Source organism: Harmonia axyridis, chromosome 1, assembly GCF_914767665.1.
Source record: "Harmonia axyridis chromosome 1, icHarAxyr1.1, whole genome shotgun sequence".
NCBI lineage: Eukaryota > Metazoa > Arthropoda > Insecta > Coleoptera > Coccinellidae > Harmonia > Harmonia axyridis.
This window is the reverse complement of record NC_059501.1, coordinates 37,710,208-37,729,583: the sequence shown is the minus strand read 5'-3', so window position 1 is coordinate 37,729,583 and position 19,376 is coordinate 37,710,208. Positions and strand designations below refer to the sequence as shown.

At 33.8% G+C, this 19,376-nt stretch overlaps 2 protein-coding genes across 3 annotated transcripts in view; one reads left to right on the top strand and one right to left on the bottom strand.

The window, feature by feature from the left end:
• Positions 1 to 19,376, top strand: part of LOC123671254 — a 64,892-nt gene that overhangs the window by 36,075 nt on the left and 9,441 nt on the right. For both annotated transcript variants that reach the window (XM_045604999.1, XM_045605000.1), the window contains one exon: positions 18,525 to 18,743. In XM_045604999.1, coding sequence (XP_045460955.1) covers positions 18,525 to 18,743 — 219 coding nt within the window. The remainder of the gene's footprint in view (positions 1 to 18,524; positions 18,744 to 19,376) is intronic.
• LOC123671255 lies at positions 9,775 to 11,631 on the bottom strand. Its single transcript, XM_045605001.1, has 2 exons — positions 10,959 to 11,631; positions 9,775 to 10,014 (listed from the first exon to the last, which is right to left on the bottom strand). The coding sequence occupies exons 1-2, from the start codon at positions 11,276 to 11,278 to the stop codon at positions 9,804 to 9,806; spliced, it is 531 nt and encodes a 176-aa protein (XP_045460957.1). The 5' UTR covers positions 11,279 to 11,631; the 3' UTR covers positions 9,775 to 9,803.

The following is a 19,376-nucleotide window of genomic DNA, read 5'->3' as shown; positions in this document are numbered from 1 at the left end:
CAGTGACACAGATCAGATCAATATCTAACGACTTGCAAAATTTCTGACTTAAATCTCAAATATTGAGCGAGCTAGAGTCATTTTCGTAATACGCCAATTTGACCTAAAATTTCGAAAAATAATTAATAACTCAAAAACCGTCAAAGATAGGGATGGAAAAGTAAGAGTGAATAGATTCAATATTTTATGGAGTATCATAAAAAAAATAGAAATACCGGATGTCCCATTCAAAATAACAAAGTTGTTGCCAAATTGTCGTACATCCGGCAACACTGGAAATGTGAAATTATTTTAAAAATGTACCTTACATGGCCAAATATCTATCCACAAAATTTGAAATCTTTACCATCAATAGTTTCCATAATAATCTAATAGGCCACTCACCTTGGGACACCCGATATATATATATATATATATATATATATATATATATAAATTACTTTTTTCTCTTTTTACTTTTTACTCCTCTCATAAAAATATGTTTTGCCATTGATAGACTTCAACAACCAGTACTCAACTACAAACTGTTTATGAAACGTTTTTTAAATAAATCATCGTTATAAGTTGAACCATGATGAAGCAAACTCAAAAGTAGATACTTACTTGAAAAGTTTAACTCCTTTTATTTCAGCACTGACATAAGATGGATTTGAAGAAAAAAACTCCATCACTGCGAATATATCTATTTCAGGCAAATTGTCCTTTCACGAAGCCTTCTTCCATTATGGTGACATAAAAACAAAACTCGAGTTAAAACTACACTGGACAACTACAAACGGCGCGAGAGCCTTGGCGCGACTAAGTATTTAAACGTAATTTATGGTGTAGCGATCACAGGCAAGTGCCGTGACGTCACAGACCAAAGACGTTCCGCGCTAAAATACGTAAATTTAAATAATCTTTTTCTCAGGCATTTATTGATGGATTTTTAAAAATTTTTCACTGATTTATCAGTTTTGCTCTATATTTTAATTCTATCGTGTCAAATATAGTATTATCAACATCACTAAACTAGTCCATTGTAAGAATCTACGGGAGATTAATTGTCAAAATATTAGGATTCGCTCCATAAACAATTTTGTGGTCCGACATTTTCGGATTCTAACGTAAAATGAATTATTTGTTAAAAAAAAAACAATATTTCTTTATAATTAGCTAGGTTGAATTAAATTTTCCAACGAAATAATGAGAATGAGAATTGTAAGCCTTAACTGCTATTATAATGTAGATGCTTGGGTTTGTTTTGTGGTGACTCTTTTCAATCCCCCAGGTGTCATTTAATTGATCTGGTAACGTCGACTTCTATTGAATGCAGTAATGAGAAATATACAGGGTGTTTTAAAATTCGGCATGATAATTTCTAGGATTTATTTTTCAGGTCAAAATAAAATTTTCTTCTATCCGCAAATGCTTTATCTACAGAGAGTTAAAGTTTCAAATTTTTGACTAATTATTTCTTATTAACTCCTTCAGTTTTTGATAATGCCGAGTAATTGTAAGAATCTACAGAAGATTAATTGTCAAAATATTAGAAGTCGCCTCATTAAACAATTTTGTGGTCCGACATTTTCGGATTCTAACGTAAAATGAATTATTTGTTAAAAAAAAAACAATATTTCTTTGTAATTAGCTAGGTCAAATTAAATTTTCCAACGAAATAATTAGAATGAGAATTGTAAGCCTCAACTGCTATTATAATGTAGATGCTTGGGTTTGTTTTGTGGTGACTCTTTTCAATCCCCCAGCTGCGCAATATTCGACAGAGGGGGCCGTTCGCTGACAAAGTCACCACGCGCCGCTATGGTTGTGTGGTGGTGTGTAGGGCAGGGACCACTGACTTGCCTTGCTAAAGATGGCGCGGTTTTCAATTGGCTGAGCACACCTCGTCAAGGGTTTAATTGAATGTGGCAATTAAAAAAAAAACATAATTTGTTTTCCCCGATGATGGTCGCAAATTTGTTAAAATTACAAGGGACAAATAAGTTTTCAATCCGAACAGGAAGCTCATTTCGTATTTTGGATTAATTAATACCTCAAAAACTGAAAAAATTATGAAGAAAAAAAAATTGCAACCAACACTCTGTAGATCGATAACGTGGCATTTGCGGACACATGTTATGTGCCTCTAAAATATTAATACTGAATTTTGAACTGACCTGTTTAGCAGGGAGATTCCACAGAATAATTATGTGTTATACAGGCACACATGCAATGTTCCAGACACTGGATCTCAGAGTGTTATAGTTATGGTTAGTAATTGTTGTTAAAACGTAATAATTTGTCGTACACTGGCATTTTGAAAATCTATACCACTTTCCATTTTTCGAGAAAATTATTTCATTTCTGAAATCAGCAAAGCTTTTTTTGAAAATATGTATCTTGAATTTTTTTCATAGAAGGTACCATTTTCGAGATAATCGAGTACAAAGTAAACGCTGTCCACAAAAATTAATTTTTACAATTTTCCCGTTAGTGATAACTGAAAGTACAAAAATTGATTTAGTGTATTATAACGCTTTCAGATGGCATTTAATTGAACATTTCAGAAAGACACTCAAACAAAATAAATTTGTTGATATTTTTTATTGTTTAAGTGTCTGATAAATTTTCTTTGTAAAATATTCAATTAAATGCCATCTGAAAGCGTGACAAAACACTACGTCAATAATTGTACATTTATCTGTTACTAATGGGAAAATTTGAAAAATTAATTTTTGTGAATGGTGTTTGCTTTGTACTCTTTTTAGAGTAAAATGTAATAATACTACAGTTATAAGCAAAAAACTCTTTTTTTTTCAAACTTCAATACCCTGTATCTCGAAAACGAGTTGTTCAATCCTAGGACAAAATTATTGAACTAAAATCTGGAGCACCCTGTATATGAAAACACTGCGAATTTATCATTATATTTTACTATTTCATCTTATTGAATATCCATATCCAAGTCAACTATTCAACTACATTCAAAATGTTTATTTGGTCTAAATATACCAAAACGTGAACTGTAAAAATTTCAGAATAGTTAATTTTCTTTCCTTGAACGATTCTAAAGGCTTATTCATGAAAATAAAAATCTTAAATTGCATTAAGCTTGATACTTCTGTCAAAAACCAACAGGAATTGGGCAATAATACATAAAAACGTATTTTTCGTCCAGATATCACCTTCCCAAATAATACACTCATGCCAATGGAAATTTTGGAACTCATTTTCTGAAATCGACATCAGTATTCGCTTCGAATATTCTTTAGTCTTCTACAGCCTTCTAAAACAGCGAAATACAGTGGATTAGTCAATTTTTTGGCTTTTGAACTGATCGTTGAAACGGTATAGAACCAGAAACATGTCTGATAAAATGTTTATCATAAAAAGCATCCGACCTTAGATCACGTTGGAAAATCAAATTAAGTAAAAGAAAAGAGTAAACGAGTATACAGATAGATTTACTCGTACAAGATCTGGCACATAGGATCCTCTCACAAATGAAACACGATCCATGAACTTTGAAGGTTGAAAAATTTCAGAGATATGATTTAAAACGATCAATTAATGCTTCAAGGTATTGATTCCTCTATCAAATTCCCAATTCAAAAAATCAGATGAAACACGATGACGGAGGAAAGCCGATACTTCCATCTAATCCCGAGATAAGCTAAATCCGAGGGGAAAAGCGGTAATACCGACCTGGCGCAGCCACCCCCGATTGCCCTGCTGGCGGCACAAAATCAAGTATAGCACACACACAGGGGGACCCTAGTTCGTGTCGACGAGGAGAGACAGATATAGGGGAACCGAGAGCGAGTTATATGGCAGTCCCGAACCGCCGAGTTTAGTCGCGCTTGTCAATAAACGCCTTTTTGTGGTATCACGCCCAGGCGTCGTCACCCTCTCACCGACGACGTCGTCCTCGCTACGTTACACAGGACGTTCTCTTCTCTGTTTTTTTTTCTTCTCGTGTTCGCGACGCGATCCGTCGGCATCGGTCGTCGGTTGTTGATTCTCTCTCGAAAATGGACCTTTGTTAAGGTTATGACATCGGACGAGAAGGATACCACGATTTATGTCCCATTCGACTGGGTGTTTTTTTGGCGCGCGTGAAGAAGTGGGTGAATATGGAGTTCAAGTACGGCTATTCCTCCAATTTGGGATACTCCCATCCTTATTTTTTTCCCACATCCAACGGGGGTGAGTCTTTTTTTAATATCTTGACGTTTTCATGTTGTGTTTGTTATGACGTAAATATTCGTTTGTTGTGTATTTGTTTACATCGACTAAAAAGATTAATTTATTTCGTTTTTAATTTTTAAAAATTTATTTTTCACGAAATGGAATTCAATGATATTGATAATAGAACCAAATTTTTTTTCTTCAAAGTAAAGTTTGTGAAAGTTTTTCACATGTAAGATGTGAATGATTTTTTTTAACTTGAAATAAAATTCCTTCGCTTATGAATGAAATTTATATTATACCTAGAGAAATTATGTGGAATTTCATTCTTCTCAAATTCAAACTTGTCTGAAATCTCGTCTTTATCCGGATAATATAAGAACAAATTGCATGTAATTCTTGGTGCATTATTTGATTGTTCTCTGTAATCGACCTCAATTTCAAAATACTAACAACCTATACTACCAAAAAATATTAATGGTTGGAAGCAAGAGACCAAATTCAAAGAAACAAAGTATAAACTTTGTTTAAAATCATTAAATTCTCAATAACAGACTATTCCTTATATTCGAAATGTGATTCATATGTTACTGGTGTTCGTTCGGGTTACAAAATATTGAATAGTATTTTAGTTGTGCGATTTTCACTTCTTGCAATTGAGCTCGAATAAAAAAATCAATGAAATTTCAATTGCTCATAAATTTTAGTTCATCTGATGACAAGAAAAAGATAATATCATCGTTATTGTTTTTAGCTAGCGATCCGTACAAGAAAGAAATATTAAAAAATTACTTTTTAATATTATTTTATACGCAATAGTAACATAATTAAAATTATGCAGATACTCAATTCAATTAAGTAGACACTAACACTTATTAAAATCTAATGCATCAATAAAATATCATAATGATATATCATCGTCAAGAATTCGGAATTAATAAATTCCTTATATTAATATCTAATTTGTGTTTAGTAACATACTTATACAATGCTTTTAATATTCTCACTCAAGTTTCGAAATAGATTCATTTTCTGAAAATTTCAGTGCTCTGAATGAACATTTTCTTGAATTCAATAAATATTTGGACACCATTCCAGGACATTCCAAACATTGCCAATTAGTCTTGAGATTAACTAGCGAAGAAATGAAGAAACTAAACAACAGATAACCCTCTAAATTCTTATGAGTCAAAATATATAATTCTGTAAACAAAAAGTATTCCGCTAATCTCCTTAAACGGGCTTTTTAAATGATCAAATCTCAGTATTTTCTCAAACAATAAGTATTAAGAAGAATTTGAAATACTTCCAGATTATTCTTACCAACTACAAATTCTAATTTGATGATATGTAGCTCGAAAATATGGAATGATCCTATACTGATTGCAATGAAATTAGAGGAAGTTATTAAGTACACTCGAATAAAGATTTATTATAGTAAAATGCCACAATTAAATTATAAAAATTGATTGAGTCTACTTAATGGAGGTAATTCAATATAAATGTTGAAAAAAATTACAACTTTGTGTCCATTCTCGTCACAAAAATATTTTATCTGTATGATAGTTATATGTATTTGGTTAATTTTTGTCTTGGAATACAATTCCAATTCTAAAAATTACAAAATTAATAACCAACCAAAAGAAATTCAAAATAGCTAAAACTGTACAATTTAACAAATCGAATATATCAATTTAGTTGTTCAAGTTATTCGATTTGTTAAACGTTTACTCAAATTGTAGTTTTAGTTATTTTGAATTTTCTTTTGGTTGGTTATTAATTTTATTTTTTTAGAATTGCAATTGTATTCCAAGACAAAAATAAACCAAATATATCATACAGATATATTATTGTGAAGGGAATGGACACAAAGTTGTCATTTTTTTCATATTTATGCCGCAATAAAATAGATACACATAATCTGAAACCAGCGTATTCGCCATTTTGTTACGCCAACTTTTTTATACTAAACTATATGACTGAACATATCATGTGAAAATGAATAATTTCAGTAAAAATGACATAATGTGAAATGAAGGTACACTAAAGGATGTATTCATCTCACATAGTCCTAGAAGAGTCACGATGAAAAACATCGAAGAGAATCTGAAACCAGCGTATTCGCCATTTCGTTACACCAACTTTTTATACTAAACTATGTGACTGAAAATATCACGTGAAAATGAATGAATTGAAGGTAAACTAAACGATGTATTCATCTCACAGAGTCCTAAGGGAGTAAGGGCCAGTTGCACCATTTGCCTAAACATTGATTAAAAATTTAAACATTGATTACTCTCTGATTTATTAAGAGAAATCAGAAATTAATCCATGTTTAAATTTTAATCAATGTTTAGGCAAATGGTGCAACTGGCCATAAGGATAAAAAACATCGAATAATATAGAAGCAGATCGTTGAACGATTCTGTAAATTATTTAATCGATCCAAACAAATTGAATAGTTCAAAGCCCTCTCGACTCCTAGTTCCTGCTGTTGTCCGTCCATTCGAGGACGCTCGTCATGTAGGATCAGGCTCCATTAGCTCCCCTCTCGGAGGCAATTTTGACTCTTCACCCGCCGAACACAACAAATCAATGAATCCAATTTCCTTTGATCCAATTTGTCGCCAGATGACAGCTCTCCGGGCTCACGAGTTTCCTCTTACGTCGTCCGGGCCGTTTCCAATGAGTCATCAACAGCTATGAAGTCGTTTGATCCTCAACACGTTCCTTCCTCCTCGACCTCCAACCCCCCCCTCTCTCTCCGCCCGATATCTCCCCTTTCCGTCTCGCTTAATTCCGGCCGAATCTGCGGTTACCGTACCCGTTCTCGGGCGGTTAGTGCTGCCAACTTAATAGCCCTTGGCGCCCCCAATAAAAATAAGCGTCCGTGCGGTGTGACACTGACAGCGCACTTGCTCCGAACTTCCGGGATCCTGCGGGTCGGGGCACATCTGTCCGGCCTAACAACCGGCCAGCGGCGTAACTTGGGGAGGTTTGGGAATGGTTAAATCGACACGAGAAACGGTGTGAATGGACTAGTTTTCATTTTTTTGTTAAGGATTAATTCTAAAAATTTAAGTAAAATGAAACAAAAATGTGGAAGAATCATTGAAATATCTCTAGAAATGAAAAAGTTATGGGACTTTGAAGTTGCGCTTGGAAGAATAATTTCATAGTACGTGTAAGTGTCGTGACGTCACACACTAGACGACTGGTATTCGCAGAGTGCTGACGAATTCATTGGTGTACAATCACTTGTGCCGTTCGTGTCGTGTTTTGTTCGTTACACGATGGCTGAAATAACTTACTATATACATACAAATAAATTACTTTTTTCTCTTTTTACTTTTTACTCCTCACATAAATATGTTTTGCCATTGATAATGGATAGACTTCAACAACCAGTACTCAACTACAAACTGTTTATGAAACGTTTTTTAAATAAATCATCGTTATAAGTTGAACCATGATGAAGCAAACTCAAAAGTAGATACTTACTTGAAAAGTTTAACTCCTTTTATTTCAGCACTGACATAAGATGGATTTGAAGAAAAAAACTCCATCACTGCGAATATATCTATTTTAGGCAAATTGTCACTTCGTCTTTTCACGAAGCCTTCTTCCATTATGGTGACATAAAAACAACACTCGAGTTAAAACTACACTGTACAACTACAAACGGCGCGAGATCCTTGGCGCGGCTAAGTATTCAAACGTTATTTATGGTGTAGCGACCACAGGCAAGTGCCGTGACGTCACAGACCAAAGACGTTCCGCGCTAAAATATGTAAATTTAAATAATCTATTCCTCAGTCATTTATTGATGGATTTTCAAAATTTTTTCACTAATTTATCAGTTTGCTTTATATTTTAATTCTATCGTGTCAAATATAGTATTATCAACATCACTAAACTAGTCCATTTCACGCAATCTTTCAGTGGAGTTGCTCTCATGAAAATGGAAGAGTTAAATCGTAAACTATTTTCTTTTGACTATCTTATCATGCAAACTGAACCACAAAATAAATTCTCAATCGAAATTTCAATTGATTGCGTGACTCCGAAACCGTTAGAACTGGGATCTGCGGTGAAAATATAATGAGAATCATTTAAGCATTGGTGGTTTCAATATGTTCCAAAAGCTGAAGCATTATAGTAGATAGTGTTAATTAAGTAAGTTCGCTAAATTTATAGGGTATTTCTTTGAGTGACCATAATACTAAAAATTTGAACTTGAACAGTTCATTGACACTCTCTTACAGCCAGTTTTCTTGAAGTGAATTTCGATATCAAAATATATCGTGTCCCATAAACACCTCGTCAAGATTAGGAAGAATGTATATAATATAGTTATTTATGCAACAAGTGCAAAAAGTGAATGTTTATTGCACTCGACGTGAAATTGTCCGACGAGGCCGTTAGGCCGAGTTGGACAACACGTCGAGTGCAATAAACAATTTTTGCACGAGTTGCATACAACATTTTTTCTACGTTCATGCAAAAAGCAAAAAATGATTTATTGAGGTGCGGCACTAGGTGTAGGAAAATGAAAAGCGCAACTTGAATACTTTATTATTAATATCGATTTGCATTGAAACAGGAACTAATACGTTACGAACAATTTAACTCAAACTTTATTTTTACCCTCAATGTTGAAAGTGAAAGAACAATTGGTGACAGCACGTTGAAGTAGAATGACAGATGAGTGCAATAAAAACTTTATTGCACTAGTGCAATAAAGAACTTCTTTTTCCACTAAATATAGTTCAATAAAGTTTTGCTTTTTGCATGAATGTGGAAAAAAACATTCTACTATTCTATTCTACTATTTTCAATTTTTTTCTTAAAGATACAGTGAAAAAATGTTCGGGGAGACATTTTTAATGAAATTTATTCCAGCAAAGTGTACTTGGCTACTGCCGCATACTAAATCAATAAAAAAATTTGCCTATTTCATGTACCGATACTATAACACAAGTAGAGTTTTATAATAATAAAAAAGATATTATTATCATTTTTTCGAGCGTTCGTTCCCCGAACAAAAGGCCATATCATATAATTACTATGTCTATCTTTTGGATATTTCTATCCCAGAATTGTCTCAAACGATAGGGTTCGACTCGCTGAAGACGAATTCTTCGTGGCCCAATTCAATTATCTCCTTCCAGTAGTCGACACGATAACTCTTGAACGGAAAAACCTAGAAATTGAGTTAGATAATGGGCAAAATCCGACTAGGTGATCCGTAAAAATAGAATAGAAATTTGGTTTATGTCCAAGGGCACAATGGGCGCATTAAGGCCAGGCGCAAAATGACTCGCAGTTTCGTGAGGTGACGCAGCGTGAGTCACGGCGAGATTTTGTGAATGTAATAAATAAATACCACTGCGCATACATAATAGCAGTGTGACGTGACGCAGGTTTTGCTTAACGTGATCCTGCGGAACGCAGTGTCCATCCCGCAGTTTCTTGTATGTATTCACGGTGAGTAGAAGTGAGAAATGGAAGAAAAATTGATTGAAGCCGTGCGAATTCGGCAAGTTTTGTACGATACAAGCCATGTAGACTATATGAGGGCGTGGGTGGAAATCGCTAAAAAAATCGGAATGAAAAGTGGTAAGTTTATTCATTTATTATAAATAGGGTAATCTTGCAATAATTATTAACAAAGCTACAGAGAATTTTCTGAAAAAAATGTCCAAAAAATTACCATCAACTGTACATATCTCAATATTTCCCTCTTGCAACACTTTCCCTCTGCCAAGGTATCGCTCCTGCGGAGTTAAAATACCCATTCTGTAGCTGTACGCCATACTTTTGTAACTGTTTCCTGTTGCCATGAATCTGGAAGATGTTTAATATTTATTAATATATATTGTTGTAGGATCTGAAGCAAAGGCGTTGTGGGAAAAACTACGACATTCATTGAGAGATGCGATTCGAAGACAACAAAAATGTTTCAAAAGTGGAGCAGGTGCGGAAACTATCAAAGAATGGAAATTTCAGAAACAGATGGGATTTCTGCAGCCTTATATGGCCAATAAATCAAAGGAAGGAAACCTCCGCCAAGACGGTGAAACTGAAATCCTAACACAAGATTTTGAAATCAATGTAGAAGCTGCAGAGGTAGACAAAGAACATTCACAACAAATGAATATAGAGGAGCAACCTGAAAATGTGGAGGATGAATCCCAACCCAAGGCACTTTCAGAAACTGTTCCCACAATGTTATCTGCAAAGCGAACGTCAATTGCAACCCCCAAATCAGTTAAAAAAATTAAGAATGATAATGTTACTAAACTTTTTAAAGAGACTATCGAGAAACATGAAGAGAGAAGTAAAGCAAGAAACGAAGAGAGAAAAAATTTGGTACAGCAATTACAACTCACACATAATGATCCCCTATTTAACTTTTTTTTGGCGATGTACCAATCTACTAAAAGAATGCCATCCTCCTATCAACACATGATTAAAAATCGTTTGTTCAACGAAGTTTCACAAGCAGAAGCCATGTTACTGGGAATTAGTCCTGCTGTCCAGCAGCAGCCCAGCCTTGATCAGCAGCAACCCTACTACCAGACTTTACATTCTCTTCCTGCAGCCACTCCATCCAACAGCAGAGCATCAACAGCAACCAGTTTCTATTCAGAACAGTCACCATTAAGCCCCTCCGATATCCATCCGGAAAAAAACGATTACTCCACAAGTAGCAGTGGTAACGAGCTGATGAATTTTATCACTACTTTTGCGGAGAAATAATTAAGTTAATGAAAATAAAATAAAGTTACCTTAGAAATACACTTAGTTTCTCTTCCGTCCCGATGGGCCTTGTAGCGTTACATCCTTCTGCGTCAATTTCTTTCTTGATGATCTCATGCACTTCGATGAACTGGTCACGGTTTAGCCGAAAATAATTTTTAAATTGTCCGTCGTTAAATTCTTTGGTTAAAGCAAATTCTCCGTGACTTTTTCTTCTTTTTAGGTATAAACTTCTCGCTGCCTTTCTTTTGGTCAGTTGGGAGGTAAAAAATAACATTTCGGAGACAAACTCATCTTCCGAATCAGATTCAGAATTGAAGTCAAACAAAAGAGCAGTAGCTGTTTCCATTTTGAGCTTGTAACCAACTGCGTTATAGCAACCAAAAGCAAGTACTGCGATCGTATTTGCGCGGTTCCCGCGTTCGCAGCTAACCTCCTCAAAATTCCGCCGCGACTCACGCTGCGACGCCTCACGAAACTGCGAGTCATTTTGCGCTTAGCCTAATGATCAAGCTCCTGACGCCAGGTCGGTGATTTTTTTGAGTTTAACGTTCAACACAGCGCCAAAACTACCGTTGTCACTCCATAATAACAGGTCAAGTTAATAACTAACTTTTATTTTGGATACTTTTTCACACTATAGATCTATATTCTCCTTACTTTCGTTGTGGTCATTGCGGGACATCATGTAAATGTTATCTTGGAAATTAATCCCAATTCAGAAATGATTTTCGTTAAAAAATGATTTACAATTATTTTTTCTTCTTTCATTAAATATGTGGATGTGGAACATGGTGTAATAATGTTGAAAAATAATGTATTTAGTCTGAAAAATTGACGTTTTTATTAGCTGTTATTACTTAGGATTACCTCAAGCAGTTTGAAAATATTCTGTGAATTTCCTTCGTTTGTTAAACGCTATATCTTGACAACTATTTATATACGTTCCCATGCTTATATTAACTTCTAGTTTCAAAACCATTCGGAAATATATTCTTGAATGTTAGTGTATCTATCTAACACATCCTTTGAATTTTTGATACTAATGAAAAAAAATTGGTCCATCTGTGCGACGGGCTTGGAAGTTATTTATGTCCCTCCCTTTACATTACAAAAATTTTGTATGTACCTCTTTTCTAACTAGGAATCAAAATCTTTATCTCTTTTCGATTTATCCGTCGAAGTAACTTTCTTTAAGGAACCTCGAAATTTTATTTATGATGAAAAAATGCATGTATAATAAACCCAAAATTTTTTATTGTATTGAATAATTGAATTTGGGAAATATACAATTTTTTCTTATTCCTTAATGTTCCATTATTTAATATTTTACCTTTCTGGTACTTTTCTTGATAATATGAAAAATATTGAAAAAAAAAAAAATTTTAATAAATTAAATTGACATTGAAACTGTGAACAATCGGTTCATGTTGATTATAAGTCAGAAAGAGGGGGTGACAAACTTCAATAAATATTCGCCTTGTCACGCCCCAGTTCTACCACTTTCCGGTCATTTCCGGCCACCAATATTGCCTGGTCTAACAGCCGGAGCTTCACACGGTTGCTTTCGCAATCGTTGATCATCAATTTGGAACCGTTCAGACATCTCGTCGTAACGTTAACACTACTTATTTTCGTTGGGAGAATTGGTTCCGATTCTACAATCTGCAGGTTATTCGAATCAATTTCATTGAATGGCATTGGAAGTTAATTTTTTAGTAAAATCTCGTTTTGATATTTCCATTCAATATTATTTATTTGGTTGTTTTTCGAATTTTAAGTTCTGGAATTTAAAAACCTACATAGAATAGAATATAAAAGCATCTTTCGTCCAGTGAATTTTTCGAAAACTATGGAAACTAGCTAGTTGCATGAAAATGGTACAAGAATCGGTTACTATAATTTATTATTATCATTCTATATTCATAATCTTATCCCTGAATTTCAAAAGATAAAAGTCAAGAATTCAATTTGAAAATATTAATTACCTACATTAAAACTATGTAATATATGAAGCCTGTAATAGTGATATTACATACAAATTAAATGTTTCGCCTCAAAATAGTAATAATTTCAGTATGAATTTCTTTTTGAATTCAAATCAGAATTTCATCAATCTGAAAACCAAGGAGATTGTAAACTCTGTATAAAAGGTACTGAGAATTAGTCATTTAAAAAACATGTTTAAAGGCTTTAAAGAATTATTGTTGTATCCGGTTTGTTTACATTGCTGAATTTGTCGGTTTATAGCAGGCGTATTTTAAGATTTTCACAATTGATAGAAATTTCAGATAAGAATCAGACATAATTTTTTTATTGCAAATGAAAGTTCGAAGCTTTTCGAAGTGCTTGAAATATCACTTAGGACTCGCAAATGTCCACATATCAATAGAATTATGCATTCAAAATCGAGATTTGGCGGAAGATTTTATTCATTCTGGTCATTCATCAATGATTTTAATTGAAGGACTTTAAGGTGGCTAACGGGTAAAATGACTAAAAATTCTCCCGAAAGTACAGTTCCTTACGAACCACCAGTTTAAACCTTTGTTCGGGTAAAAAACACGTTGTCCCTCAACAAGTGCCGAAAGATAAAAGTTGCTGAAGACTTGAAGAAGAGCCCAACTAAATTTTTTAGAAAGAACTTCCTTAATCACGCCAAAATTCCTTTTTTTAATGTTTTTTTTTTAGCTTAAATTTGTCGCACATCGAATGTTCCAAAAAGTGTCGAATGACTGTGTTTTTTATATATGAAATCATCTAAAAAACCTATTATTTTGAAATTCTACTTAATCAGCCACATCTTCTCCATTTCTGGTCGTAAGCCTCTTTCAAATTTCTCTGCTGCCCTATCTTGTGCCGTTTGAAATCACCTATTCCCTGCTTGTTTTTTATGACATCAAACCATATTTTCTATGGTCTTTCTACTTCGCTTTGATCTTGTTCGCCAGTGTGTCAGTCTATTCGTCCAATTTGTTTGATCTTTCCGCGCCACATGTCCTGCCCATTGCCATTTCAGTTCCGTGATACGCTCCATCAAATCTACCAGCTTGGTTTTCTAGTCGGAAATCTTCATTCCTCTTCCTGTTCTAGCCCTCCTGAAATTTTCAGTTTACTTTTTGGTATTCCAAAAAACGAATAAAAAATCCCCTTTCGATGAGAAGGTATTGGGTATACAGAGTGAGTCTTTGACTTCTAAACATATTTCAACCCAAAATTCCTGAGATCAAAAGGAACAATTTTTTTCCTTTACCTTTTTTTCCAATGCGATTTTTTTTCTCATTTATTATAGTGAGCATTCTGGAGTTGACCGGACTTTGATGGAATTTTATGTTCAGAAACGATTCATCACATCAATAAAAAACTATATTCTGCAAATCATTTCCTTTGATTCCATTCCATTTGCAAGATATAACTGAAAATTACATTTTTTTATGAATTTTCAACAGCCTGTATCTTTTCAACCGAGCCGAATCAGAAACAATTGTAAAGGAAAAAAGGTTTTTCGTTGACCTCAGGATTCTTCGGTTGAAATAAATGTACAAGTCAAAGACTCCCCCTGTATAGTCGAACTGATAGTTAATATTTACACCAAGTTCCTTTTTTTTTATTTCACAATTTGCTTTTTATTGAACAATCTTTGAATTTGGAATATTTTTCGAGCAGAAGGAAATAACAAACCATTGTGTTAAATTTGCCTTGTTGTTATATTATCGAAAATCGGAATTGTTTGAGAAAAACCAAATGGATCTAAGTAAGCGAAAATGTTAGAAAAGTTTTTCTTCGTTCGATTGCTCAAGTGATAAGTTAGAAATAATGTAACCGATAACCTGAAGTATCATCGAAGTCAATCAGCGTGTCGAATCGGAGATTTCTTCCCTTTCTAATACATGAAAGCACATTATCCTCCCGATAAAATATCTCTAGGTGAGTTCGTGGGTCACGCGAAGTTCGAAACGGTCAAACGATGCCGCCAATCTTCGCTGCCAACCGTAGCCTTCTCCGATTCTCTCGCTAAATTGATGATCCTCTGTCCGTTGTACTCGAGCGGATAACACCGCCTCCCGTTTTTCACCCTGATGATCTCGCCCCGTGGGATAAAGAACTACGGATTCTGGTTGTTTCCTCAATTTACCCGCTCCAAATGTGAACTTCGCGGTCGGGCGTGGCAGATCTAGCGCTAGTTAGGGTTGGAAATTGTGTTTTTTCCTATGCTCGATAAAAGCTATTCATATACAGGGTGTTACTGAATTGGATGTACAAACGAAAATGATAGATTCCTCGGATCGTTTCAAGAAAAAAAGTCCTATGAACATGGGCCCGCAAACGCTTTGTTTTTGAGGTACCGGGTGTTTTTTCTCATATCACCTTTTCTTAACAAGATTTCAACTTAAATTCGACATAAATATTCCAATTTAAAGTTTCCAATATGTGATATGCTAATTTTGAATGCAAATCTACTAGGTTATATTTTTTCTGGAACTCTTCTTTCCTTCAGAACTTTTTTTTATGGATCCCTAGTAGTTTAGAAAAATGTAAAAAAAAAGACAGATGGAATTCACTACTGGACCACATTGCCTGCGCCCCAAGTGTCAATATCTTCAAGAACCTGCTCAATGGTCTTTTTTTTTCATAATTTGAATCTATCTCTTTAGTTTTTGTGGAGTAATAGGGTTCGTCCTCCCCTCTTTCTATATTGTAATAATAATAGTAAACTTCGATCAAGTACTATACTTTTTGATTTCTTGTAGTTTTATCGTATCTGCTACCGAAAAAAATTCGAACAATTATCTAGTAATCCTCAGAACAATCCTAATTATGAAGATCCAGTTAGTAAGCTGTGATGAATAAATTAATTATAAGTTTTGGTATGTACTCATCTATCCAATCTGTAGCGAAGATTCGATAGATTCGATAAATTGGTATAATCATCACAAACAATTTGGACTAGAATAAACGCCTTGTATTGGGAGATGAAGCTTTTGTGAGCCCATGTTCATAGGACTTTTTCTTTGAAATTAGGCAAGGAATATCTCATTTTACTTCGTACTTCCAATTTCGGAACACTCTGTATTGTTTAATAAAAAAATTACAGAAAATCTCTAGCATGAATTCAGTAGCTCTTCAGTGCTCATTATAAAAAAAGGAGAAAGCACCAGGAGCCTTGAAACGCACGTTCATTGATACGCCAATTGAGCCAATGAAAAACACATAATAGGCGGGTGAATGAATGAGTGCTCAAAAGCTTATGATCAGTGCTTTCCTTTTTCTTTGTCGATATTCTTGTTGAGTTTTTTATGATTCTAATGACTATCAGCAAGAAGCTTGGAATTGTTATTCTATATGTATAGACAAGCAAAATCTCCATCTGTCGGATATGTTGCCACAGAACTATAGAGTATCCAATATTCTTTTATGATTCTGATAACGCCATCAACACAAAAACTTGCATGGTGCTTGAAATTATTATTTTATATAATATATACAACAAGCAAAGTCTGTTGTGAAGATGATGAGTATTTTTTCTTCTTGAATTTTTCTGGTTCTGATAATGCGATCGACATATAATTTCGGATGAAGCATCTAAATGCAAAATTTTATCTCCATCGAATTCGTAGTTTTGAAATCAGGAGGAAAACTATTTCAACCATCCATTTTCACTGAATCCTAGTTGGAACATGCCCATTAACGAATTTAGCGCTATTCGAGATCTGAACTCACCCTGAAAATGTCATGTTTCTAGGATCTTCTTTTCGAGAGTTATCATATTTACGGTCGGGCAGACACTTGAATTTGAACACGAATGCTTCATCAGTGAGTACGAGATAATCCTTTAGAGACCAACCACGGTCCAAAACTCCAAAAAATACAGGCATCGTGATGAAATGATGTAACTGTGTTCGGGGAATGAGCGCTCAAAAATCAACAAATTTTATTCAACAATTACTGTATTTGCCCGAGATGACTTCAATCAACCTTTTCTCTTCCAAAACTCAAATTTTTACATCAGGACAACCATTTTCAAACGATATGAGGCGTAAAAGGAAATACTAATTTTTTTTGCCCAACGAGCGACTAATTCTTGAGAATTTATTACATATTAATATTACATTATATTACATATTTATAGTATACCAATTCCAAGCTTCTTGCGAAATTTCGTTTTAATATCATCATCAAAACCATAGAATATTCGATCAAATATACAATCAAATATATCTACATTTGAGTACTACTAATATATAGATATATCAAAAGTAAACTCGATTGATCAAATTTTACGTAGACGAAAATATTATATGTATAGTCGAAGAATTCGCGTACACACAACGCGCGATCCACTCTCGAAAAACGCTCCAAAGCGTCTAAATTCCCAAGAGCCGAACTACCGATTGAGATATCCCATGTGTCCCACTGGGATTGTGTTCACGCAGTCAGCTAAACAAATAAATCTTCTTACGAGACATCTTGTACATACAGTAATAAGTTACAAAATATTTGAAAATTCTACTATTTTTTCCATTTCAGTTTTCCCCTTAATATTAAAAAGCACAACAATGGTCCTACCTTACTTTGAATAATTAAAATAGTATATTCTAAAACAAGTTGCAGAATGGGCTCCTATTCCAACACGAATGCGAAATTGAGTGTTAGAATTGCCTTCTGCAACGAGTATTAGACGATATTTTCTCTATTTCAGTCAAGTTTTGTGAAATATTGTCGAAATTCAATGAAAAATTTAGATTATACATCCTAGTGACATTTGTATTGTATCTTGGCAGTTGGTGTGACTGTTACTAAAATTAACAGATTACGGAATTTCAATTTGAATCGTACGTTTCGAATTTTGAAATAATTTATAATTACCCATTAAATTTGTGAATTATGTCTGACGAAATCGATTTAACACCACCAGAATCAAGAGAAATTTCGAATGAAGTTCCAAATCATTTAACTATATCCAAATTATATTATTTTGACAATTTGACTTGTGTTGAATTTTGATAGGATTGAAAGTCTGTGTAGACAACTACAGACCGAAAAATATAACTGAAAACAATGCTGTAATGAGTTCATTACAGCACTGTTTTTAGAACTGTTATGAACTCATTACGACACTGAAATAGAGAAAATATATTTATGAAAATGACTTAATTGTCTTTTCATAAGGAAACTTCTCTTCAAAATATATGAGCTACATACTTCAAAAACACTGAAGAAATTGTATAGTGAATCTTGACCAAATAGATGGCAGACTGAAGGATTAGTCAATTTGATTCTGGATATTTTAAGAAATTTGTTAATTTCAATGAAAATATTGATTTCCTCCAAAATAAACTAATAAACACCTATTGCACTCATATCTTGAAAGTTATGAATTTCTGCATTTACCATATCATAATGACGCCACCTACAAAGCTTCACGAAATTAGAATGGAATAGTTACGAATTTTTGAAAATCAATCTTCTAATTATTCCATTTTATTTTTCAAGTTGTGTTTTTTTCGTAACTTCATCATCGTTATTTCAGATTTGGAGCAAAAAGATTTATAACTTATATGGTAATAAATTTCAAACAAATTTTTTTTTTTCAGTTCTCTCAAGCAGTCCAAAACTCACCTCAACTAATGGCAATAGCAAACCTAGAGTATCTTCTGGTCATACAGTTCCTGGACCCGGTCCTGGAAACCAGAACCAGAATTCCCTATCTTTTGCTGCTGCATTGAGAACATTGGCTCAACAGTCTGTGCCTCCTACAGGTGAACATCCTCCATCTGCTCATAATTCAACAGAAACTTCAAGGAGAGATCAAGGTAATTTCTTTATTTAGCTCTGATCCGTCTGTTGAGGTGAAGTGTACATTTTCACTGAAGATATCATAAGTATCATGTATGTCTTCTTTAGATCTACCCCTATATTGAAGAAAACGGCAAATAGCTTTTCATTCAACCATAGTTATATTTATATCAATTTCAACTATGAAATCATTCAAGAAATAGTTTTGACACTTAAGAAATGTTTACAGTTAACGTTTGCAATAGTATAGAATCAAAAACGCAAAAAATTCTAAAGAATGAATGAATGAATATCTCAATTCATTGAGAAAAAAATGAAATACCACCCCATGGAGTTTGAACTCATTCATTTATTCCAGATCACAAAAAAATAATTAAATTCGCTTAGCTTTAGAATCCAATCCATTAAAGGCTACTTAAGGCTTAAAATTAGGCAACCAGATTACAAGGTCGATTTATGAAGAACTAATGAACACGAACATTTTAAAACTTGTAATGGTATGATTATTCTGAAGAAAATACTACTTATCGTAGTATTTTTCATACTTCAATTACTTTTTCCTGTCAAAAAATTTAGATGCTTGCTATAGCCTTGGAAGTCTTCCATAAATTATTTTAAATTTTGTTTTCAAATTAGTAGCAGTAAGGAGA

Coding starts and splice junctions, on each gene's coding strand:
- LOC123671255 (XM_045605001.1), bottom strand. CDS start 11,278: ATGGAAACAGCTACTGCTCTTTTGTTTGACTTCAATTCTGAATCTGAT. Junction 10,015..10,958: donor AAACTAAGTGTATTTCTAAG/GTAACTTTATTT, acceptor AACATCTTCCAG/ATTCATGGCAACAGGAAACA.